The sequence below is a fragment of the Pholis gunnellus genome (assembly GCF_910591455.1).
Source record: "Pholis gunnellus genome assembly, chromosome: 19".
Taxonomy (NCBI): domain Eukaryota; kingdom Metazoa; phylum Chordata; class Actinopteri; order Perciformes; family Pholidae; genus Pholis; species Pholis gunnellus.
The window spans coordinates 19,637,009-19,663,714 of record NC_136546.1 but is presented as its reverse complement, the minus strand read 5'-3'; the positions used below and the strand labels follow the sequence as shown (position 1 = coordinate 19,663,714).

The window sequence follows — 26,706 nt, the reverse complement described above, 5'->3', positions numbered from 1 at the left end:
TGCTGGACCCGCTGGAGGGAAGGGAGGCACCGGAGAACCAGGACCAGGACTGAGAGGGGCAGACTGTCAGACCTGCTGCAGTAGAATGAGAGCTTTTCTAAAGGGACTCTGGCGCTCTTTAGCACTACCACGTCTGTCCACAGGGACCGCCAGAAGGCTACTTATATGTCCTGTATGAATATCTATCTGGACTAATATCTCTGTACATCAAAATGTTTGCACATTCTACACAAAACTGCACAACTCTCATGTTTTAAAACAGTTATACTTTATGTTATATTCTTTAAATTTGGTCCTGAGCACCAAAAATAAAATGATTAATGTTTTTCATGTATTTCATGCAAACGTTTTGGAACTCCTCCGAGACGTTTCATCGGATTTGTCTCCAGTAATTGCTAATGTGACGCCTAAATTGCAAAAGGAATAGTCGATAACTCCGATGACGTCATGGGTCATGTGACAATGCGCCATTTTAGGCAATTTACAGATATGGAACTTTTAAGATCTGCGATCTGCAGGATTCGCCGTGACACAGGAAGCTGTTGTTACTCGACTTTGCATTGTTCAAACTGCCCCAAGTTCCTACAGGCTGGATAAGAGTCATCTCCACGTCCAGTCATAGCGCCACCTACTGACAACAGGAAGTCAGCCTGATGTGACAGAGATAGTTCCATTTAACAACCTTTTTCTGCACCTTAATTTAATACAGTACAGATTTGTACACATTTGCTACTAATTTATAGGTTATTTCATTAAATTTGTGACGACATGCATATCTTGCACTACATGGGAATTTGTATTCTACTGTTGTAACTGTTTTATTCTCATTTTATCTTCTATTTTAATCCTATTTTCATGTTTTCTATTTTGTGCTTTTATATCATGTTGTTTTTTCTCTTTCATGTCTTTTATTTCTTATGTAAAGCATTTTAATTACCTCGTTGTTGAACAGTGATGTACATATGAACTTGTCTTTCCTCACGGAGAGACAAAGATTCTCTGTGTTCAGAAAACAGGAAGTTAGTTATTGTACTTTGACCTTTGGCTCGTTATTAAACACGATGGAAGTGACACACAGCTCAGAGCTAATTAAGCTACGTTTAAATCTACATAAAGATGACACTCCTTCTCTGAGTCATAACTCTAAACGCTCAGACATGATACACAAGATTCAATGTGATTTAGGGTTTCTGGGCATATCAGTGGATTTGATTTCCATTGTTCATAAACATCCAGAAATCATAGAATCATAGAATGTGAATAGCTAAATAAAAAGTAAAAGTATAACTCCAAATTAAACTGTTAAGAAACTAAGAATATGTTTGATATTAATTTACTTATTTTTATAATCATTGCATACTTATAGTGTTCTATTATTATAATTATGTTTATTTATGTGTACATTCTCATATACATATATATATATATATATATATATATATATATATATATATATATATATATATATATATATATATATATATATGTATATTCTCCTGTTGTTACCAGAGTCGGTTCTAAAACATTGTCTGTTTCATATGCTCTCATTATTGGGCAAATAATAAGTAATACACTTTATTTATATAGCACTTTTAAAAAAGTGTTTTACAAGATAGATATGGCAGGTAAACAATTACAAGAAAAATCTTTAAAATAGTATAAAAGTCATACAACATTGAGAAAAGAAGCAACATATGAGGAAAAATAATAAGAATAAAGAATAGAGACCTTTGTTGATTATAAACATGAAATAACAGCGGAAGTTAAAATACAAATAAATACAAATTAGCTCACAGCCAAATCAATTTAATGACAAAGGGGATTTAGAATATATAGTTCCATTCATTAAATAAACTGTATAAACTGTATAAACTGTGCTCGGTCCCAGCATAGTACTAGTATACCGACGCCCCCTCGTGCGCCCTCCCCCTTGCATCATCATCATAACACGGAAGCAGTCGACAGTTAGGGGGGGGTGCACGAGAGGTGCAGACACGGGGAGGGAGGTGAAGACAGGCCGAAGAAAGCAAGAAGGATTAAAGACAGAACAAGGCGGCTGAACACAGGTGAGCAGGTGAACGCAGGGACGCAGACATCATGGCGCTGATCCCCTCGCAGGTCCTCCGGGTCGCCATCCTGCTGTCCTACTTCTCCATCCTCTGCCACTACAAAGCGCTGGACATGCCGGCGCACCAGACCTACGGAGGCAGCTGGAAGTTCCTGACCTTCATCGACCTGGTGAGACATGCGGCATCGTTTCTAACCACCCCCCCAAAAAAACAGTCCCACACGAGCTGCAGCTTCGTGGTGTCGCTCACTCGGATTTTAAATGATTACGCAGCGTTTCCGCCTCTCCGTCCTCTTTGTTTCCGGTGTTTTTTTATTGTCACCGTTAAACCGGGGAGAGCAGGTCGCACACCTGCAGGTGTTCACACTAAAGAGGGGTCCGGAGGAGCACCGCGTGGGGTTGAGGCGAGCTGAGCTTGGTGTTGTGGTGCACAATGCACCCCTGTCATGTAATGCTCTGCCCCCCCCCCACCTTTACGCGGGAGCGCGCCGCGCGTTCAAAATAGTTAGGAAAAAGGCTGTCTAGACAGAAGACGTGTAACTGCCTAATCATTAATCCAATGCTTGAATATTCAGCAACAAACAAAAAACAACAAAGATTAACAACATTAAAATAAACAAAAATAATTATAAATGGCGTTAACACAGGTTATGCATCCACTTTAAGTAGGACACAAGATAAAAACACTACAAGTGTAAAGAAAAACTGTGCAGCGGGACACTTTAACAGCTTGTGAAGAGAAAAGTAAACTTAGCTCTGACACACACACACACGCACACACACACACACACACACAGTCATCCCGAACAATGCGGGCACACATGCGTCCACAAAGAGGCGTCTCTATTGGAGGCTGATTCAGTTAGCCGGGCGTTTAACAAGCATAGCATGTCCACTTCAGCAATAACCTCACACAGCAGCGTGGAGCAGCAGGAACAAGTGAACCGGTGTGGACCGACAGCAGGACGCTGCTCTGTGAAGTGGCCTTTCTTTTTATTCCTCTTTATTGGCCGTTTGTTCTTTGACTGCTGCTCAGATGTGTTCACTGGAACTCGGAGGGACGAGGCCCTCTTAAATAAACCATCCGAGAGTCCACTCTCAGATGGTTTATTTAGGATATTTTTAAATATTTCACATCTGAATATTCTTAAGAATTAAAAGTGCTTTGCTCTTTCACAGGATGTGCGTTATTATGCTGTAATATTATCATAATATCAGCGGCATAAGATGGTCTTTACAATAACAACAATATTATTTATCCGGGCTGGTCTCATCCAAACATAATGCGCCATAATTCGTAGATATTCCACAAAATGATTGAGACTGTGAATGTAACGAGCGGATAAAGACACGTGATGCTGGACTTTAGGAGGAAAACGCACACAAAATGAGTAACTTCTGATAAGATATTATAAGAAGTGTTGTGTGAGGATACGTTCCAACACATGAAGCGTTGTCAAATCTCTGGGTTAGTTTAGCTTTTCTTCTCTTTTTGTAAAGTTTAAACAAAATCAGTAATCATCCTTACAGTTATAATAATGTGTCTAATGAGGTGCTGATTGACAAAAGGCCTGAAGGCTGATAACATGATTGTAGTTTTCTAAACAGTGGTTACCTCCAGGTGTGTGTGTGTGTGTGTATGTGTGTGCGTGTGAGAGAAAGAGAGTGTGAGAAACAGCTGTGTCATATTTTCCACATTAGACCGCTCCTCCTGGTTAACTATGCTGTTAATTAAACCAGCAGCCTGGAAACACACACACACACACACACACACACACACACACACACCGCTGCAACATCTGGCTCTCAATCACACTGTGTGTGTGTGTGTGTGTGTGTGTGTGTGTGTGTGTGTGTGAGAGAGTGAGAGAGTGAGAGAGTGAGAGAGTGAGAGAGAGAGAGAGAGAGAGAGAGAGTGTTCAGTGCCACATCGCTAGCTGAGTTCTCATAGAAACCCATTATTTATGTTGCAGGCAAGCTAATGTAAGTATGGGAGTCATATTTATACTGACAGTCACATTTCAGTTGAGCATGCTCGCACATATAAACACAAAGGATGATGTGTAAATACACACACACACACACGCACACACACATACACACACACTTATGTGTGGAGATGAATTAGCATCCGATAGCTTTCAAACCCAAACGACATCTACATTACTGCACATTAACGCGCCGTTATTAAACATTTCAAACACGTCTAACTCCTCTGAATGTGTGCTGCCGTTTTAAACCGGCACGTTTGTACTTTTATTATGGGAAGTCAAGTACAGGACGTGTTTCTCTCATCCGAGCGGTTTAAGTGTGAGAGCGCTGTCGCTAGGCGACGGTCAATACCATGGAAACATTTCTCTGCTCCGCTTTAAAGACGGAAAGTGTTTTTTTTTTGTGTTTCCTGGATTTCACCGTTAAGTTTTAGGAAAAAGAGTAAAAAAAAAACCCAAAAAAAAACAGAGCGGTCGTCTTTTTTTTACCACTCGAAGCTTTGAATGTCTCGTCATGTTTGATGACGTCGTTATTATGGTTGTATAAATGTTATTCATGGTGCTGTTAGATTGCTGCTGCACCGCCCCGTTAATACACATGCTGTGTTTGAACCAGAGGAGCACTGTTTGCTAATCTCTCTCTCTCTCTCTCTCTCTCTCTCTCTCTCTCTCTCTCTCTCTCTCTCTCTCTCTCTCTCTCTCTCTCTCTCTCTCTCTCTCTCTCTCTCTCTCTCTCTCTCTGTAGGTGATCCAGGCGGTGTTTTTCGGACTGTGCGTCCTGATCGACGTGTCCTGTCTGCTGACTAAAGGAGGCGACAGCAGGGAGCAGGAGCGCCAGATGAGGAAGCTGATTGGCCTGAGGGACTGGATGATGGCCGTACTGGCCTTCCCTGTCGGAGCGGTGAGCGGATAGATGGATGGATGGATGGATAGATAGATAGATGGATGGATGGATGGATGCAAACAAGCTCACTTAGGAATCAGCTCAGCTTGCAGGAGTCAAAGGCTCGAGTTGATGCATTTTGCAGTACCTCGGCTCTCTCGGCTCTTCTTCTCGAGTCAACGGTGCTGCATTTACACCCGGCTAGTAGAAAGTCTGTTTTCACTATAATAGAGAGAATCCTTGTCTTCTTCCCGGCGTGAATGACTTAACATGTGTCGGTACGACGAGAGAATCGGCCCGTTTATTTCTCCGTCACATCGTGAGTTCAGTGAGCCGGAGGCCGTCGCTCAAAGAAAACCTGAGAACGTGGAGTCCGAGGGTTCGCTTAACTGCAACAATGAAGTATTCAGCGTTCTCTAAAGGCCGTCAGCAAACACAGACGCTGCTTCACAGACGGGAGAGAGATCGGTATCGGTGATGAGGGAGGTTTTTATCTGTTACACTGAGATGGAACGACGAGTTGTGACGAATGAAAGTCTTTAATGTAACAAACAACGTTTTGGTTTGAGTCAGAAGGTCGAACTCGAGGCTAACTGCAGCACACACACAATGTGTGACTTCATAGCGACTACGTCCTCTTCTTCTAGACAGTTTATGGATTCAAATCAAGGTCAGAGGTCAAGAAGGACCTTTGAATCCTGTTCATGAAACATTTCAGCTCCTTAGTCAAGCTTTGCAAATACGAGGATTTGCTGCTTTTCCTCATTTTTTACATTATTGTAGATTAAATTGGTGAGACAACACGAGGACTTTAAAGATGTCGCCTGAAGCAAATCAAACCAACGATCGATAGTGAGATTAATTAACGGCTTTTATTTGAAGCTAAAGTTAAATCTCTCCGTGAATAGAACGGAGTCGTCCTCCGCTCCTCAGACTCTGACCTCCATCTGATCCTCGGGCTGTTTCTCACAACGCTGGCAGACTCCACTCACATGGCTCTGCCTCAGACAGACACACACACACACACACACACACACACACACACACACACACACACACACACACACACACACACACTCACACACACACACACTTTTATTCGAGACTTCAGTTGGCAAGGTGCCCTTTAGCTGCTGCACAGAGTTGAACTTGTTCAGCTGTCTGACCACAACCATATCCCATGTTTCAAACACACACACACACAACACACACACAAAACAAACACACACACACACACACACACACACACACACACACACTTGATAACTAACTGCTCTAAACATTCAGTTGGGGCTGCAACACACACACACACACACACACACACACACACACACACTCTCCCTGACGCAACTTATATCAGCTGGCACAGCGCTGTGTGTGTGTGTGTGTGTGTGTGTGTGTGTGTGTGTGTGCATGTGGGTGGGTGTGTGTGTGTGTGAGAGTGAGTTCAGTTTACACACAGCACAATAGACATGATTATCACCACAGCTAATGTTTGGAAACCCAGCCTGACTGATAAGGAAAGAGTGCGTGTGTGTGTGCATGCATGTGTGTAGCGCTCTGGTGCATGCACAGGTGTGCAGGTGCATATATTACAAGTGTGTGTGTGCTTGCATGTCCATATGGGTATCTCTTTGTGTGTGTGTGTGTGTGTGTGTTTCCTCCACCGGCCTGTTGAAAGCAGAGAACATGGCGCTCAGGGTACAATGAGGGGTTCAGATGCCTCCAAGTGGAACCCAGATGACGGTCAGGTAATTCCACCCCCCCCCCGTCCAGCAGAACATGGTCTGGCCCGCGTCCAGACCTGCCTGCTGGAGACGCATCAGTCCGAGGGGGTTTCTCAGTTTCTCAGTTTTCAGGGATTTTTGCTTCTCTCACCATTAAACCGCCACCACAGTGTGGAAGAGGATCAGAACACGGTAGTTTACCGTCATAAGTAAAACACCTGTGTGCAAAGCTTCATTAGGAAATGAATCTACGGATCTTCTTATCTCTGACCCGACAGCGCGGCAGAAGTCTGGCAACGAGCAGCGGTTCAATAATTCAGACTTCATGTCAGTGTTTCTGTGCAGCTGCTTGGCTTTGACTGCAGAGCGCTGTTTGCTAACTGTTTCCTCTCTCTCTCGCTCTCTCTCTCTCTCTCTCTCTCTCTCCTCTCTCTCTCTCCTCTCTCTCTCTCCTCTCTCTCTCCTCTCTCCTCTCTCTCCCTCCATCTCTCTCCTCTCTCCTCTCCTCTCTCTCTCTGTCTCTCCCTCTCCCTCTCTCTCTCTCTCTCTCTCTCTCTCTCTAGTTTGTGGTGTTCACGTTCTGGACTCTCTACCTGTACGACAGAGAGCTGGTCTACCCCAGACTACTGGACAACTTCATCCCTCAGTGGCTCAACCACGGCATGGTGAGTCCGGTCGTCTCACTCGCGTGTCCGTCGCCCCATAAATCAACTTTCATTTCAGCGGGAAAGTGTAATAAATGAGATAAATGATGCAGATGAGAACATAAATGTGATTTAAAACACTCAGTGAAGCTTTGATCAGAGTCCTGCTCTGCTCCAGTTTGTCACAACCTGCTCCACACCAGCAAACGATTGATTTTTTTACAGTGGAAAAACGCTTACGTGATGAAAAACCTGTGAGAATCATCCCTCTGCTGATGCTGTTTACAGAGTTTGCTTAAAGTAATCAAGTAACCGTGTTAAACCTCCTCATGGAGCGTCCTGAAAAACAGAAAAACAACTGATTTAAGTGAGAGAGACAAAGACGGCGTGTGTCTCCTCTTGTACTACAGAAGATGATGTAATGTGTGTGTGTGTGTGTGTGTGTGTGTGTGTGTGTGTGTGTGTGTGTGTGTGTGTGTGTGTGTGTGTGTGTGTGTGTGTGTGTGTGTGTGTGTGTGTGTGTGTGTGTGTGAGAGAAACGTTGCGGTTGTAAATATTTAGTGGTTCCATGGTATCACTGTTGTTTGTCTACACCGGCTGCCACAGCAACCACGTCGCCGTTCCCATCGGAGGGAGGGAGGAGAGAGAGAGAGAGAGGGAGGGGGGAGGAGAGAGGGGGAGAAAAAAGACAATATCTTAATAACCGTGCTCAACGGTGGAGTCAGTAAAGTGATTCTACAGACGTGTTATTGATCCGTTATTCTCTCTAATACTCTCATTCACACGGATGGAAGAACAAACTCTCTGATTAAAGATCTGAACGACAGTATTAAATCGGATTAGTAACATTGACCTTCGTGTCCTTTTTTTAAATAGGAATAAAGATATTTTTAGCCAGATACAAAATAATAAGAAGTGAGAATAGAAGCATGAAATCGACTCTCTGAAGGTGTTTCATGTGTTCCTCCCTTTGCGTCGTCGGTGTATTCTGAGCGTGTTTTGCTGTTAATCTGATTGTTTTGGTTTCTTGCTGCTCGTTTCTTCATTTGCTTCACGATTCCGACGTCGTTTTTTTGAAGCTGCAGCACGTTTCTAGTAACGTAAATGTTCTGGGCCGTAAAGCTCCCTTAAACCGGTTTAATTAAAGAGTAATACGTGCATCACAGTTTTACATTTAAAATGAGCTCGTCGCTGTAATGAGAGTACCTCAAACATGATGGAGCGTTCCTGCGCTGACGACAAAGAAAGAGTTAAAGTATTGCAGCATCAGACTTTACGTGTAATAAATCATTCAACAACATCAGGAAAACAGGGTTTTATTGTTTCGTACTTTGTAAACTCTGTTTTTAAAGGTGCTATATAAATAAAGCTGTTATAATTATTAATTATTAATAAGCTTCAGCGCTGCAGGGCTCAAATCCAGACTCCCGGAGTGTGTTTTGACAGAAAGAGGAACAGGATCGTCCGCTGACATGAAAAGCTCCCGGAGACGTCGGGAGACTTTTCTCTTGGTTTTCAGAGTTCAAGTGAGGTTCAGTTTAAAAACCTTAATCAGTGCAAAGAGCTCAGCGTCAGCTGCCGACCTCTTAGACTCTGCAGCAGCCAGCGGTGGACTCGTCCTGTAATCTCGTGATGAAGCCGGACGTCTTCTCATTCTGCTGAGGACACAAACGTCGCTCCGTCTCAACAGAATATTCCCGTTAAGAGGAGATGAAAATAAGCTTGAACATCACTCAGTGAAGCTTCAATGAAGTGTTGAGCAAGAAGATACAGATGTGGCCACACAGCTGGAGAAGGGTTTTCTGTTCTTTGTAACTAATGATTTATTAATCTGTTGATTTCGTTCTTTTTATTATTGTTTCGTCTATTAAATAATAGAAAATACTGAAAAGCGAATCCTCTCAGTGACGAAGCTGAAACCAGAGAATATTTAGTGTTTTTGATTAGAAAACATCTTAAAATGATGAGTCAGTTATAAAAATAGTTCATAAAGCGTCAGGATAAACTCAATGATCGACTCCTTTATGACTCTTTGTGTCGTCCGGCGTAAATCTGTGAAGCACAAGTTATCGACGGGCCATGTGTTGTGTTTACTGACACCAGAGGAATAAATCTCGTTCATGTAAATCGTTATTTTTCCGCTGATTATCTTTCTAATGCTAATGCTAGTGCTAATGCTAGTGCAACCAGCAGCCGTGTGAGAGGCACAAACTGGTTCTGCTCGTTGGTCAGAATACGTAATGGACCTCGCAGTCTGAGGCTAATTTTAGACAGAAAAAAAAAGCTATTTTTGCACAACTGTAACTGTAATCTGGGCAAGGGGGCTGCAAACCCCCCTCCCCCCTCCACCCCCGGACCCTTCAGAGCCGACCCGGAGCCGGTCGCGGCGCTTAAAGCTCCGGGGAAAATGCGCTCGCCGAGGAGACGATACTCGCGACACCGAGCGGTCGTCTCTGACACCGCCGAGTGGAATCCTCCAGACGGACGGTGCAGACCGCGAACACATAAATGGTTGATTGTGGAACCGTGGCGAGCCGACCTAGACTGAAGGGAATTAAAACGAAACACTCGATTACTTTGTGGAACATGAGAACCAAGCAGGTTTCTTATCGAGCAGACTTCTATACAACCAGAGGAGTCGCCCCCTGGTGGACATTAGAGAGAATGCAGCTTTAACACACTTGCCGCCTGCTTCCGTCACCTTTTTCATAGTTTGCCGGCCTAGAAGACGAACACTAATAAGAGGTAATGATGGAGGTGGGGGGGGTGACTCAAATTAACCTTAATTCCTTTGGAGTTTGGCGTAGAAGCCAAATCTTTCAGGTCACATCCTCTGCTTCTTAAAGCTTCCCCAGAGTAAACCTACTTCCATCGTCTTCAGTCATTTTGTCGACACTGGAAGACGTTTGACCCCCGTGAACCTGCCCCTCGGCCCGTATGACCCCCCCCCCCCCCAGACCGCAGGATCGAACCACCGCTGCTTTTTGTGCGGAAATAGAGGGGGGATTTTCCACAGAGGCATGAAGCTGGCAGCTCGAGCGAAACCGCAAAACCTCGGGAGGTGGGTGGTGGTGGTGGTGGTGGGGTGGTGGGGGGGGTGGGGGAGACAGATGGAGACAGAGAGACAGAAAAGGAGAGAGAGGACAACAAAGACGACCTAGAAACAAAAATAGAGAGCGAGGGACAGCGAGTAGAAAGGCAGTATTATTTACGAGCCACGAGACTAAACTTAAACACGACCAAGAGATTGGAATTCCACCGAGGCACTCTGGGTAAAAGTGCAGCGTCAGGGTGTGTGTGTGTCTGTCTGTCTGTGTGTGTGTGTGTGTGTGTGTGTGCAGTATAATGATGGGAGGGAAACCTAGAATTTAAGACCCCAGGAGAGCGAGAGAGCTATTCTGTCCTCGGAGATGTTGTTACTCTTGTTAGTTTGCACATACTTTGGCATCTTCAGTCTGACCTTTTTCAAATCCAACCGGAGACGCCGGTTGGTCCAAAGCAAGGTTGTGACACACAATGGCCGCCGCTCCCTTTAATAATGTACAGGACACACAGAGCGCTGCTGCATTGTCCTGTTAGATCCACTGTGAATATCTGAGAATCAAGGAATTACCTTTTTTAAATATTGTGACACAGTCTGTGGATGCAACAGGTTGTATTGTTTTAAGTGCATTTACACCTTCTGCATCAAAACCAAACACTTCGTCATCGTTCTTCACCGCGGACCTTGGGAATAATTAACAACACGGAAGAACAAACCCTCGCTTTGTTTTATTCCTCCCACGTGACCTAACGAAGGCCGAGCGGCTCGACGTCTGGAGAGACGAGCGAGCTCAGCAGTCTGACACACACACACACACACACACACACACACACACACACACACACACACACACACACACACACACACACACACACACACACACACACACACACACACACACACACACACACACACAGACTGATGCACAGCTGTGCTTCCTGACAGTGCGAATGAGGTAAGAGGTCTCCACACTGCTGAGTTGGGTCTGTTGTGTCTTTGTTTAATATGTGAGTGCCCCCTAGTGGACAAAGAGAGAAGCTCATAGATGTAGAGTTTACGTTGGCATGACCTCTATTAAATGTGTGTGTGTTTAACTGGATTACACAGGTGTCTGAACACACACACACACATGCTGTGTATAGAGATGAATTCATTATTAAAAGAGGACAAACTGAGATAAATAAAAAGGCTAAACCGACACAAAGTGTGACATTTCTATTTCCTCTCTTCTCCGTTCTGTCCTCCTCCTCTCAGCACACCACCGTTCTGCCCTTCATCATCATCGAGATGCGGACCACCAACCACCGGTACCCCAGCAGGTCGTGGGGTCTGGCGGCCGTGTGCTGCTTCGGCGTGGGATACATCCTCTGGTACCACAATGTTCCCTTAAGGCTTAGTAACACATCTCTCACACCTCCACAGCGCCGGGTACATTTAGCATCGTGAGGTGTTCACGGTGTACTTTAGTGTTTGATGAACTTATTGAAACTCTTAAGAATCCGTTAAGAATCGGCTTTCATTTGATTTCATGTGATATTTGATCTAAATCATTTTTACGAGGTTAGTTTTGGCAGTTTGTTTAACGTTACGACATAAAACTGGTCCTGAACCAGTCTCAGTGTAGTCCTGATCCTCTATCAGACCTCCATCAGTAAAGAGACCATCAGAGAGAAGATGGTCTGTTTCTATAGAGTTATTCTTGATGCTCGTCATCGGAGCCACCGGGTCGGATTCTGGTGAAACCAGATGAACTCATGCAGGTTCACCAGAACCTCCTTCAGCTCAGAGTCCAGCAGAGACCTGGTCCACCGTGGACAGACCCAGATCCTCCAGCAGAGACCGGTCCACTGTGGACAGACCCAGATCCTCCAGTAGAGACCGGTCCACTGTGGACAGACCCAGATCCGGAGCTCTGGAGGGAGGAGGAGAGCTCAGCTCCCGGCAGCAGCAGCAGTGTCTCCTCCTCCTCCTCCTCCTCCTCCTCCTCCTCCTCCTCCTCCTCCTCCTCCTCCTCCTCCTCCTCCTCCTCCTCCTCCTCCTCCTCCTCCAGGAGCAGAGCTTCTCCTCTCTGGGAGCCGACACCACGCTGCTGGAGGACGTATTGCGAAACACGACCACTTTAGTCCACAGGGACCTCCAGAGTCCACACCAGATGGAAGCTCTTAGTTGTAGCTTTTAAATAAAACCTGTTGAACGTAGTTGTAGACGAGCTGTTTGAATGAGTATAGTCCTGAGTTATAATACTAACTGAACCAAAAATAAAACACATGCATATGAATCCACATTAACTTGGACTCCCTGTGACGCAGGACGTGTTGGGTGCACCAGGTGACGGGCGTGTGGGTGTACCCGGTGCTGGAGCGCATCACTCCGCTGGCTCGAGTCGTCTTCTTCAGTGCGATGACGGCGGTGATCTGTGTTTTCTACACACTCGGAGAAATCCTCAACAGCTACATCTGGGACCAGCCACACACAGGTACACACACACACACACACACACTCACACATCTTTTACAGTCTGCTGACTTCACACACTCCTTTCTGTCCTCTTGTGTGTCTTCCTCTCAGTCAAGGTGAAAGGTGAGTGATCGAGGTCGGCCCCGCCCACCCAGGACGGCACAAGAACAGAAAACAAGCGACCTCTCCAGGAAGTGTGAAGATAACACCGTTTACCTTTGAACTTTACCCAAATACGACAACATAGAAACAAAAAAAAATCAGCAGCTTAATGTAAATATAGAAGGAAAGGCGACAAATGAGGGAGAAAATACTCATCATACTCATTTTGTTGTTTTTTTAACTGTCTGGCTTTATGTGGAGGAAAGTGGACAAAACACACAAACACACACCTACATAAAACAAACTTAAACACTGAAATACTGCAGACACACACACACACACACGTTTACACTATTTGTAATCTGCTTTTCTGGTATGAACTGCTATCAAAGTGAATCATCAGCTACTGTGAATCCGCTGAACATCAGTAATGTGTTGAACGTCATTATTGTTCATCTTAGGAGTCACACTTCATGTCTGGAAGAAACTAGATGTTGGTACAAAATCAATAAAGCTTGAGTGGAAAATATCAGTCCGTCCAGTTTGGATCTTTTTAAAACGAGACGTCGCTGCTGCTTCATTTATTTTACTGGAACAAGATTCTCTCGTGAAGACAAAGTCTGACGCACTAAAACACCAGAGGAGCAAATCAGCAGAGCTTACACTGACGCATCAGAGAACAAAGGTTCTCTACGGTTCCACAAAAATAAAATACAAATGACGGATGGATTGTCGGGAGTAGAACGGTTATTCCCATTTAAATCAACGTAGCACTTGAATGTGTCCGGTAGCCATTGGGACCGTATACTTCTGCACGAACTAAACCGACTTTCGGGAAGTCGCGGCCTCACTGAGGTGACGTTTTGCAGCAGCGAATGAACGAAGCAGTTGAGTAGTGACGTTAACACGGAGAGCCGAATGTAACTAAAAGCTTCATCCACGCACTCGTGTCACAGCGTAGGAGAGCACATTGCTGCCAACTCTGTAAGTTTACATTTTTGTAACTAGCGTGGCATCAAACGTCAAGCTAGCAGGCTAACAAGCCACCTGTCCGCTAGTTAGCCTGCTTGCTAATCCCACCATGCTTTGACAGGCTAACAAGCCACCTGTCCGCTACGCTAGTTAGCCTGCTTGCTAATCCCACCATGCTTTAATGCTACAACGGTTACAGGAAATGCTAACTAGCTAGCTAGCTCTCTTGGCCGATCAGGATGTAGACTACATCCTTTTCTTAAAGGGTTTGAGAGAGGTGAAGAACTTCATTCTGATCCTTGTTTCAACAGATAAACTCAGGTCTTCAGCCCTTTAGAGACTTCTTTATGTCGTAACTCTACTGATTGAATATTGAAGAACACCTTTCTACTAGTTAACCTGCATCGGGGCAGAGCTCAGTGCTACTCCTGCAAGCCGGCACGCTTTGTTTCAATTATCTCGTGTTTATTATCAGAGAGGCGCTTGATTATAATCAAGAGTAGTGTCGGAGACTATCGAGAGGCCGAGTAGAGGAGACTAACCTGCGGACGCGCTGGCAGTCAATGAATCACGGATCCAGTGGCTGAGTTTTGCGGTTTTATTTGCAAACTCTTGTTTGCTGAACAGCTGATATCCTCATTGCTTTCCCCAACACCACGTGACTCAATTACCGGAAGTGACAGCAAAGGGTGTAGAAAATGTCTCCTCGTACTTTGTTTAAAATGAAGGAGGCCTTGTTCCATGTGAGATCTGTTCCACAGAGTGTTTCTGCGTCTCTCAGACGTTCTCCCCGATCAGCTGACATCTGGGGAATCGATGTTCCGGCCTCAGTTTCTCTTACCGGATGGATTTCACACACATGGGTCAAAGCAACGAACCGGGGAGAAAGAAATGTCTTTTTACAATTTAGCCAATCCTCCCAGCTGCTTTTTCCAGCTCTCTTGTCACCATGGAAACCCCAAACTTCAAATCCAATTTAGTACATTCTCTCTCTCTCTCTCCCCACCTTTTACTCCTGTGTCTGCTGTGAGTCCTCTTACCGTCAGTTAGGAGAGGAGAGTCTGACACAACACTGTTCATTAGTGGTTAACACCTGTGTGTGTGTGTGTGTGTGTGTGTGTGTGTGTGTGTGTGTGTGTGTGTGTGTGTGTGTGTGTGTGTGTGTGTGTGTGTGTGTGTGTGTGTGTGTGTGTGTGTGTGTGTGTGTGTGTGTGTGTGTGCGCTCTTCATTAACACGTCAACTCCTCCACTCTGGAGGTGACACATTAAAACGTTCTGGAATATTCTGCTCTCCATTAATTAGCATATATTTACATGCTAATGAGCAGAGAGGAGCTGGACCACATTGTTTATTTATTTAACTGTCATAGAACAGAAAAGAGTAAATATGTTGAAAGTATGAAAGCACTCGAGCCTTTTTATGGTGAAGCTGTTTCACGTGATGAGTTCATGTTTGTTTACGAGAGGATGTGTGTGTGAAGAGGAAGTTTAACAAGACGGACTGGAAGAGACTGATGTGATAAAACATAGAGGAAGGAAGGAAGGAAGGAAGGAAGGAAGGAAGGAAGGAGGTAAATGAAGAAATGAAAGAAGGAAAGAAAGCAAGTGAAACAGGAAGGAAGGAAGGACAACCAGAAGAGAAGTAGTGGGGGTGTAAAATGGAGAGAAGGAAGGAGGGAAAGAAGAGGATGAGCATGAACAAAGGAAATGAGGGGAAAAGAAGTAGAAAACAGGTGAAGTAAAGAAAGAAGAACATATATTAAAAATAAGGGAAGGAAGGAAGGAATGAAAGAGGGGAACTGTAAAAGAAAAACAAACTGAAGGAAAGGAGTAAAAAATGTAAAAAGGTGAAAGAAGGCAAGAATATGATATGAATTCAGGAAGGAAGGAAGGAAGCAGGAAGGAAGGAAGGAAGGAGGCAGGAAGGAAGGAAGGAAAGAAGCAGGAAGGAAGGAGGCAGGAAGGAAGGAAGGAAAGAAGCAGGAAGGAAGGAGGCAGGAAGGAAGGAAGGAAAGAAGCAGGAAGGAAGGAAGGAAGGAAGGAAGGAAGTCGTCAGCCACTAAAAGAAGGAAGGAAGTGGAGAACAGCGAAACAAACACTGAAGATAAAGAGAGCGAGCGAGTAAAAGATTTTAAAATGTCTCCTTCGCTTTGTTGGAGAACAACAGCCGGACACCTGGAACACACACACACACACACACACACAGATCACATATACAGACACACACACACACACACATACACACAGATCACATATACACACATATAGTTCTCAACTCCTCCCAGCTGCAGATACTGTGAACACACACACCACATACCACAGCATGTGTGTGTGTGTGTGAGAGGAAGTGAAACGACAGAGTCTGTATTGTGTCAGCATGTGTGTGTGTGTGTGTGTGTTATATGAGCAGTTGTGAAGGTCACTTCTGCTGAGAAGCGCACACACACACACACACTCTTCCTCGCTGTTTCTCACATGTTCTCTCGTTCTCAGAAGAATGAAACAGGAAGTGGTGGTTTCACATTTGCAGTTTGAGAACAAACAACTGTGAGGTTATGAAAAGTGAAATTCAACAACTGAACATTAAAATGTTTCATTCTCTGCTAAATATTTGGACTTTCTGAAGATCATTTTGTTTTAATGGCAGCATCACGAGCCTCTCTAAGAGTTGATAAAACAAGATGACAGAGATCAGAGCTGTGCGGGTGAGTTAGCGCTGCGCCCCCTGGTGGCACACCGGTGGAACAGCAACGATGATTTACGATGATAATGATTTATAATGTCTTTTATTCAATAAAACATAAATTAAAACATAGAACCGACGTGTCTCGAAGAGTTCAGTCCTTCCTTGTTTTGGCCTTCGGGGCTGAAACAGACAAGAACGGGTGATAGTGTTAGAGGAGAAGAAAAGAGAAGAGTTAAGAAAAGGAAGTGAAGGAACGGTAAATAAAAGAAAGGTGTTCCTGTAAAACAGCATCATCAGGTACAAACGTCTGACAAGAACAGAGAGATGAACAGAGGACGAGAGGAAAGAGAAGAATCTCTGATCACCGTTTGGATTCTCCTGTTTGTAGAAAGTCTTCAGCATCTCCACAGCTTCCTCTGCTCTGTGACCTGAAACACACTGAACACACACACACACACACACACACACACACACTCATAAGACCAAAGGTGTGCGGACACTCATGTGTGATAGTTGAACATGTTGCTCTGAAACCACGGGTGTTAATCTGCCTTCGCTTCCCACAAACATCAACACACAAACACATCAGTGTGTCCCCTTTTAAAAAGGACAAGACGCACACGCACATATAAAACACAACAACAAACACACATGAGAAGACTCCGGGGACAAACACCTTGAACGTGGTCCCGGTCTCAGGTAAGTGAGCAGAGGAGACGTCCAGAACTGAACCACAGCCGCCGAAGCGCTCGTTCCTGCAGCCGTACACGACCGCTGGGATGTCTGACAGCTGGTCAAGGAACAACACACACATAAATGTATACACACACACACACACACTGAGGTCGGGGGGGATACTGAGCAGGCGCAGGGCTGCGGCACACATGATGCACGGCTCCACGGTGACGTACAGAGCCGCTCGCTCGCACACGCTGCTCACATCCAGGCTGCTGCTGCGACACCAGTCCAGGAGCTGATCCAGGGCCACCATCTCAGCGTGTCGAGTGGCCTAACACACACACACACACACACACACACACACACACACACACACACACACACACACACACACACACACACACACACACACACACACAGTTTACCTATAATTAAATATGCTATGTATAAATAAATTGCCCCAAAGAATTAGCCTAAATATCAAGCTACTGTGGTGGTTTGATGACTTTTCATGCTTTTACTGACATGACCAAAATAACAACAATAACAACAACAACTATAGTGACATTGTCTTCTCATAAAAACACAGGAGACTAGCTGGAGTTACTTCAAACACGCTTAAATTATTTCCTACATTTTTGGTCTCGTTGACTTCATTGCGACCCTTTCCCACGACTTCATGGTTGTAGACCACCAGACAGCCGACCGGCACCTCTCCGCTCTCCAGAGCGTCTTTGGCCTGCAGCGTCACAGGAACAGCGGGTCAGGTAGTGTTCAGACAAGAGAGCAAACTAACAGAGCGCACAAGTCGCTGATGATCGTTGTGTGCTGATTGGAGCTGCAACTCACTAATATTTTCACTATCAAATAATCTGTTAATCCTGTACAATTATCATTTCAGGAAATATGACAGTTGTATCACTGAGAGATTAGCTTTAGTAAATAAGTGGCAAGACATTCCTGTCATACATTATAGTTAAACTAAGTTTAAATTCATCTCTCACCATGTCGAAGGCGCTGGACATCCACTTCTCAATTTCCTCATCACTCGGATAAAAACTCTCTTTACGGCCTTCCTCTGTTCCCATGGCAACTGCTACTTCGTAACTCTACTTAATATAAGTCATACTATTAGCGTATGATGAGGAGTTTTAGCTTATTTCTTTACTTTATTTGTAATTACAATTTATTTCGTTGTAATTCACACGCCATGCATACTTCTCGTGGGGGGGAAGATAATATTGGACGGACCAGTTCCAGACATGACCAATCGATCTCGACAGGCACGTTCATGATGATGTTTTCGATCCATCAAGCTGACTACAGTTAGCTGGATGTAAACCGGAAATGTAGGGATTATTCATATAAAATAAAAGCATATTTTTTCAAAAATTAAATATTACAGTTATTATACGTAATTATAATTATTAATTGTAAATATTATTTAGCTTTGCTTTTTATTAATTTCTTTGGTGCTACTTTTATATTTATTTTAAATATTGTGTTGATTATTTAATTGAATTTAATTATATAATAAAAATGTAATGGCCCGTATCAAACATCTTTATGTTATGCCTTTATGTGAAAAAAACCCCACAATAATTAATGTATCTGTCTTGATTTACAATTTCTTATTTTGTTTTGACTTTTATGTTATTTAGATTCTACTTTTATCTAGTCTGTTGTAAGATTTTAATAGGATTATGATAAGAAAAGGCCAATATGACTACTATGATCATAATTCTATTAAAAAGTAATAATAAATATATGAAATGTGAGTAAAAAGCCGATAAATATCGGCTTGTCTCAACATGTTCTTTACATGACCAAATTCGCGTTTTATTTTGAAATAGAAAACCGGAAACTGTACTAATTACTCCGCCGTACTTTCCCTGACGTACTTTGGCACTTCTGACAGATAGCATGGTAGCAAGTAGTTATGCTAACTATCCGAAAGTATTCAGGTGACATGTCCATGAACTAGTCAGCACAAAGTTAAAAGAGTTATAGTTTGTGAACCCCTCACTCAGGATGTTTTCATCTGTCTGGAATTTTGTTAAACGCCACAAGAGGAAGTTTATTTTCACCGGAGCTGTATTTGGAGGTAACTGGTGTTCCTGTTAGCATCCGAGCTAAACTAGCTAGTAGCTTTAGCAACACGCCGGACTGCACTGAAAATATGTTCTAATTTGACGTCACAAACTCGTGCGTTTTAAATCTATGTATTTTAGGAGGTTTTTAACATTCGAGCAGTATGTCTCTTAACTTCGGCGTGTATATTGTTCATCTAATAGCACAATTGTAGACATAAATGTGCTGTTTTCAGACAACCAACTAGGTGTTAACGTTGACTTAACTCACCGAGAGCTCTTTAAATTGCCCCAAATTTGAATGGAGTCTTGCGTGACGTTCATATGAGCTCATCTTTAAGCTCCTTTAACGTGAAGATGACACCTGTCAGGTGAATATTAGATGTAACTAAACGGATGACCAGTAACTGTAATGTGATTACAAACTTATGTCACGTGGCTTTATGGAAACTGAAGGTTGACTTCATGTTGTCTGAGAGAATTGTTTTAGGAATAATAATTAGTGATAATTAATCAAGTATCTACTTCTGTAGCGTTCAGTAGGCTTTGAAAATAATTAAAAAGGTTGTAAAATATTATATATTATATATTATGTTTATATCTTTTTTAGATTTATATATTATATATTATAATATATTATTTATATATATATACTATATTATTAATATATAATATAGTATATATGTATTAAATATAATATATTATGTTTATATATTTTTTATATATATATATATTATTTATATATATATTATAATATATATTATATATGTATTATATATTATGTTTATATTTTTTTATATTTATATACTAATAAATATATATTATTTATGTATATATATTATATATTATGTTTAAGAAGAAGTTTGTGTCTCAAGGCTAAATAAAAAAGAAATATTAATTTGTACTTGCGTGACAATGATCTAGTTTAAATATACAATTTCAAAGTACAGTGTTTTATGTTTATTTATCCCAAAATATAAATGTGTGACCCTACACGCAGCTCGGCTTTATCTCAAAGTGTGATTGAGGCTTGAGGGTTTTATTGTCACGTGTGTGTACATTATGTATATTACGTGTATTGTATATATTCTGCGCTTGATGTCAGTTAGTAATACTGTGTATGTGGCGCTGACCCTCAGGAGTGTTCTTCCTGGGTAAATATGCCCAGAAGAAGATCGGTGAGTTCCAGGAGAAGGAGGCGGCGGAGTACATCGCTCAGGCCAGACGGCAGTTCCACTTCGAAAGCAACCAGAGGACCTGCAACATGACCGGTAACGACAACACGCTCCTCAGCCCTCTTCTTCACATTATCAGGATTCATTTAAGAGTTCGTCTTGGCTCAACACATTGTGTATGTGTGTGTATGTTGCAGTGCTGTCGATGCTCCCTCCACTGAAAGAAGCCATCGTCCATCACCTGAACTCAGAGAGCCTCACTGCGCTCCTCAAGGACAAGTGAGTAGAAGCTTCCTTCTACTGTTGAGCCCTCTGAGCTTCCTCCAGAGGGACGAGGAAACGTTTGAGGAACTCATCGGGCTTCGACAAGTTCTGGGGATGTTTTTAAATCCCCCTAAAAAAGGGCCCCAGGTCTGAAGGGGTAGTACTTTCTGAAAGTACAGGAGTACAGTACTCTAGTCTGGATGGAGGACGAGGGAAGAACATTTCTCTTTGGCTCCGACTTCCTGACTTAAAAATAAAAGACAGAGAGAGAGACAGCAGTGCTTTGAAAGAGAGAAAATTAGTTTATTTCTGATTGTTTCATTCATTACAATGTTCATCAGTCACAGTGAGAGAAAACGGGGTTTGTTTCTATCTTCCAACATGTTTTGTTGAAAGTGTAAAGTGCAGTAAAGCTGCTGTTTCTTCTCTCACGTGTTGTCGTACAGACCAGACAACAAGCTGGAAATCTGGGAAGATTTAAAAATCATCAGTGAGTCCAGTTGTATCTCATTAATAATCACACAAAGCTTTTCACTTTTGAGTTCCAGCGTTTTGATCCCAAACGTGTGACACTTGGTCCCGTTCAGGTTTCACCCGCACCATGGTGTCCGTGTACAGCACCTGCATGCTGGTGGTTCTGCTGAGAGTCCAGCTGAACATCATCGGAGGATACCTGTACCTGGACAACTCTGTGGGCAAGAACACCGCGGTGAGGAACGCGCCAGTCAGACGTTACGTCAGATCACTGTTAAGTTTAGTGACGTACATATTAGAGTTCTGGTTTCTCTGGTTCATTCCCTCCACACGAAGGCTTTTCACTTTCTACTTTTTGAACTTGTTTAATTTTTCTTGGTTCCCTGACAATGTTTAAATAGATTAGAAATAAAATCATCAGTTTTCACTCTTTGAACTCATTATTTTAAATTTTAAATTTCTCAGACTCCTCTGGCTCCTCCAGACGTCCAGCAGCAGTACCTGTCCAGTATCCAACATCTACTGGGAGACGGTAGGATGGACAGACACACACACACACACACACACACACACACAATCCTTCATTAAACCTTGTTTGTGTCCGTCTGTCAGTACAATCTCCACCTCTGTGTGTCTGTGTGTCTCCAGGTTTGACCGAGTTGACGACGGTAGTGAAGAAATCGGTGCAGAACTCTCTGGGAGGGTGAGTCTCTCCGTCTCGTTGTTATTTGCGTTGTTTTCGGTTCATCTTTTAATTGTTTTGACTGTAAAATGTCACTAAACGGTGAAAACTGCTCATCGCAGAGCCCCACGAGACGATGTTTGAATCACAACCAACAGCAAAAATATCCATGAAATTCCTTTAACACGGATGTAAAACGTTTGAGGCTTGAATCCCGTCTGCTTGAGGGAGTGACTTGTCACCGGTTTGGTCTCCAGCGTGTCCCTGAAGCAGAGCCTGTCTCTGCTGGAGCTGGAGCAGCAGCTGAGCTGGATCCGGGCCGAGGTGGAGGCCGGCTCGGAGCGCCCGATGTCCTGGTACATGCTGGCCGACGACGAGAACGCGCTCGCCGACCAGGTCGCCCCGAACACACACGAGCATAAAAAAACAAATATGACAGCAGAACTCACCGACGAATAATCTTGAGTGCGTTTTTAAACTGATCTCATCTCTTGTGTGCAGGCGTGCGGACTCACAGAAAACGATATCGTGACCATCAGACTGTTGAACGAGACTAGAGACATGTTGGACAGGTAACACACCTACACCTGTGTGGTCCCCTCTTCACCTGTAGACGTGTGTGTGTGTGTGTTCTGATGTGTGTGTGTGTGTGTGTGTGTTTGTGACTCCAGTCCAGACTTCACCACCGTCCTCAACGCCAGTTTAAACCGCGGCTTCTCTCGTCTTCTCGACAACCTGGCCGAGTTCTTCCGCCCGCCTCCCGGTGACTCCGCCCAGAGCTTCGCACCCGATAGGTCAGCTGGTTATGAATGTATTATTGTTTGGTCATAAGAACCACTGTTAACACACTACATCAAAAACAAAAGAAGATTGTTTCCTGCTTGATGAGGAAGAATTACGCCTTCAAACCTCACAAGTACGACGGAGGCATTTCATATTTGTTGTAACAGGTAATTTTCCTTTCGTCCAGTCTGTCTGCAGTCAGTCTGCCGCTGGCCAAGATCATCCCCATCGTCAACGGTCAGATCAACTACGTCTGCAGTGAGACTCCGAGCCACTTCGTTCAGGTGAACGCTGAGTCATGGAAATGACTTTACTTCTGTGTTAAAAGATGAAATAAACCAGATATTAAAGTGAGCGGCTCTTGTCACATCTAGGTTTCTATCTTTTATTATCAGAATGTAGTGTTTCAGCTCAGTATTTAAAAAAACAAATATGAGAACTCTTTTGTCATCGTATAAAAAACAGTCACACAACTTAAAGTTACTTTAAAAATCACATCCAGCCAAAGCAGAATAAACACGACCGGTCTTTTCCTGTAACTGTCTGTCTCTAACTCTCCGTCCGTCTCTAACTGTCTGTCTCTAACTGTCCGTCTCTAACCGTTCGTCTGTAACCGTCTCTCTCTCAGGACTTGCTGATGAACGACCAGGTGAAGGAGTTTGCGGCCAACGTCTATGAGACGTTCAGCGCTCCACAGGAGCTGCAGAAATAATCAACCACGCATGAAGGAGGAGAAGGAGGAGAAGGAGAAGGCGGAAGAGGAGGAGGAGGAGGAGAATTCAAGAGGAAGAAAAGAGGGATGAAAACAGAAATGATGAAAACCTTGAACTGTTCTTCCCTCCTTCCTTTCTGTGAGACACTTCTCTCCTCAGAACCCGGCGGACGTTTCACTCTGACGGCAGACATAAGAAGCCGTTATGGATTATTAACCCGGTGGAGGAAGAAGAAGAAGAAGAAGAAGAGACTCGTCACAGCAGAGCCTGTGGTTAACCCTCGTCTTATTTAACCTGAGACGGTCAAAGTGAGGTGAAGGATCGCTCGCTGCTGTTCTACTTCAAACAAGTTGGTGCGTCACTTTATTATGTTCACCACAGATTTTAGGTTTCTATCACCGGTGGTGAGTTTTTGAAGGTTCCAGTTTTAATATCAGAAGGGTTGATACACGGCGCTGTGGTTTTCTGCTGAAATTCAGTGTTTTTAAACTAGAAAGAAAGTTCATTTACATTTTATAATTTTTCTTGTCACGATGGAGAAAATCCACAGCAGCTTGGAGGTTATTTTTGGGAGATTCAAACTTTTAAAAACAGTTAAAGAGATCAAAATGTCATAGTGGGGTTGATTGATTCCAAATTAAATATGTAGTCAAAGCGGTGACCTCAGAAAGCAGCGATCTTTTTCCATCCAACAAACAACCACAGAGCAGTTTTGATGCAGAGTTATAAATGAGCTGCTTTCAGTCCGTCAGTGTTTTGTTGAATGCTGTAGTTCCTCTTTCTGCCCAGCAGGTGTCGCTGGTGTGTGAATCCCTCTGCGTTGTCCTCCTCTGTCTCTACATGAAGGGCTTCATTCCAAACATGTTTTCTCCTGTTTTTTAAGTTAAATCAAATTTGATATATTTGTGATTCTGTCCTTGACGGTGCTGTTATTACAGGCTGGTTTACGTCCTAAAAGAACTCACGACATCCAACGTTTTACATTAACGGCCACAATAATTAGTTTCTCTCTACGGGAGATGATATTGTTTTGGGAATGAAATCCTTCGATGTGTTTCCACCGCTTCTGTGACTGGATTTGTACGGATGTGACTTCTTTTAAGACTGTTATCCAAAGTGAACTGGGACCTCTTGGTTAACGGTGGAAAGCCTGTTCGCTCTTAATGCCGCACATCTGATTAGTTCATTTAAATCAGGTGTGTTCAGCTGATCAACAGCTCGTTAACACACCTGATTAAACCAAGCTTGTGTGCGTGTCGAGCACGGAGAACACGCAGCACTTCATACACTACTAATATGAACTTTTTACTTTCATTAGTTCATTTACATCATCCAGATACCTGCAGTACTTTTCAGAGCGTTACTTTGTTTCTGTGTTCCTGGCTTCATAAGGAGGTTTAAAGGAAAAGTTGATGTTTTACCTGCAACTGACGATTGTTTCTTCGGGTTTTTATTCGGCTCATGAGTTCAGTTCTGATGCTAGAAAAGGGCCCAAAAAAACCCCAAAGTGATAAATGAATGAAGCAAAGTCAAAGTCATGAAGTGCATGCACCATGTTTGTGGAGAGAACGGCGAGCTCCTCCACGGTAACGTTAATATAACGCATCAGGTGACGTTGATTCTCACTGATTCACATGAGAAACAGTGAGGCTGTAAATCTCTGTATAATAATCGATGTTGCGCCTTTTTGAAGCGTAAATATCCTGAATGAAAGCTAACATGTATGTTTGTAGAAATGTATTGAAGAGATAATAAAGTATGATTTAAATATACACGTTTCGGTCCCTCTGTGCTTTAATAAAGATGTTCAACAGGTAGTTGTGTCAGCAGGGGGCGCCACACTGCAGCAGCACAGCTACTGGAAAATAACCACTGTGCTGTTAAAGTGCTGACTCATAACAAGTCAGCAGATGAGGACGTTAATTAGGTATTGACAGAAACAATATTCCACAATGGAAATATCAAAGTCCACCTGCGTGCGTGTGTTTCCATTCTAGTATTAACGTGACGTCTCCAGCTGTTCTATTAGAAACTAACTCCTATTTATTTAATCGCATCATGAAACAGAACTCCTCAAAGTGCTGAAATAAAAGTTTACACTTAGATTGATGAGACAGATTTCTCTCAATCAGGGACATAAAAAGGACAAAAACACCCAGAAACGTAATGTGAGCCATGTGGGTGCTGTTCTTTATTTTTTGGATTAATTGGCTGATATTAACTGAGATGTTGGACATAAATGAAGGATGGGAACTCCCCATATTTAAACGTTTCCCTGTGTTGTGTTTTGACGGGAACTACTTCACGCGTTGCCCCGAAGAAAACGAGACGATAGTGCAAGAGAAGAAGCTTTTCTTTGAACTAAAGGGAATTGTAATGCATGAACCAGTCATCTGTTTGATTATTATATGAAAACACACTTTTACAAAATGTAATATTCAAACCACAGGGGAAAAAGGACGAGTTCAGTTATGTTTGTTTCTTTTGCTTGTTTTGTGAGACAGATGTTGAAGATGCTGAGACATAATTAATGTTGAACTGGAGCGTTAAACTACACTGAAGCTGCGTCCCCATTGGTCACAACTACTACTTATATAGTGTGCATGCAAATGTTCAAACTGTTTTAGCAGTTCGAAAAACTACTGTTTTTTTTAACAGTTAACATCAGATGTCAATCACACCTTGACGAAGTTAAACTTCAAATTGTTTAATATTTAATGCTTTTTATCTCATTATCTCTCTGCAACTGTTAAACCACCACACAAACTTTATTTAAACTTCTATTCCCCCAGTTGTGAGTAGCTCTTCCATTTCCTATGTCTAGGGCTTTTATTGTGAAAGGTATGGATCTGGTCTGTGCTGCCTTTGTCAACGTTAAAATACTTAATGTTTGTCGTCGTGGTTTGGAATATGGCCGCAACTCAACTCGTTCCGCACAACGTGATTGGTTGATGCCTTTTTTTTTCGCTGTGCGAAAGCTAAAAAAAAATAAAAACACAACCTTGTTCCGTTGCTTTTGGGTTCTGTGTGAAAGTATTCATGGGAGAATAAACTGACGTGAATGCACCTTCGGCGTGCAAAAGCATTTATGGTGCTAACATTTGCTAATTAGCAATAAACATAAAGCATAACTTGCAGCTGATGGGAACATGAATGTTTGCACCGAATTCCATGGAACAGGGTTGGTGTTGGAGTTTAACCTGTTAGTGATATGAGTCGAGCATCATGCTTTCATTTTCAATATTGCAGCTCAGACTCTTCATATCAGGATTAT

At 43.1% G+C, this 26,706-nt stretch overlaps 3 protein-coding genes across 3 annotated transcripts; 2 read left to right on the top strand and 1 right to left on the bottom strand.

The window, feature by feature from the left end:
- The first annotated feature begins 1,983 nt into the window (after window positions 1–1,983).
- Window positions 1,984–13,438, top strand: aig1 (androgen-induced 1 (H. sapiens)). Its single transcript, XM_079180814.1, has 6 exons — window positions 1,984–2,238; window positions 4,805–4,960; window positions 7,233–7,334; window positions 11,611–11,726; window positions 12,666–12,832; window positions 12,925–13,438. The coding sequence occupies exons 1-6, from the start codon at window positions 2,098–2,100 to the stop codon at window positions 12,942–12,944; spliced, it is 702 nt and encodes a 233-aa protein (XP_079036940.1). The 5' UTR covers window positions 1,984–2,097; the 3' UTR covers window positions 12,945–13,438.
- A 3,218-nt stretch (window positions 13,439–16,656) lies between these two features.
- Window positions 16,657–18,470, bottom strand: adat2 (adenosine deaminase tRNA specific 2). Its single transcript, XM_079179929.1, has 6 exons — window positions 18,256–18,470; window positions 17,886–17,990; window positions 17,432–17,582; window positions 17,250–17,356; window positions 16,939–17,011; window positions 16,657–16,753 (listed from the first exon to the last, which is right to left on the bottom strand). The coding sequence occupies exons 1-6, from the start codon at window positions 18,337–18,339 to the stop codon at window positions 16,725–16,727; spliced, it is 549 nt and encodes a 182-aa protein (XP_079036055.1). The 5' UTR covers window positions 18,340–18,470; the 3' UTR covers window positions 16,657–16,724.
- Window positions 18,471–19,195: 725 nt separating this feature from the next.
- On the top strand, window positions 19,196–25,151 carry pex3 (peroxisomal biogenesis factor 3). Its single transcript, XM_079180342.1, has 12 exons — window positions 19,196–19,355; window positions 20,481–20,612; window positions 20,714–20,795; window positions 21,227–21,270; window positions 21,368–21,489; window positions 21,720–21,786; window positions 21,903–21,957; window positions 22,194–22,332; window positions 22,438–22,508; window positions 22,608–22,730; window positions 22,907–23,003; window positions 23,348–25,151. Exons 1-12 carry the CDS (start codon window positions 19,283–19,285, stop codon window positions 23,429–23,431), a joined length of 1,089 nt encoding a protein of 362 aa, XP_079036468.1. The 5' UTR covers window positions 19,196–19,282; the 3' UTR covers window positions 23,432–25,151.
- The last annotated feature ends 1,555 nt before the right edge of the window (window positions 25,152–26,706 follow it).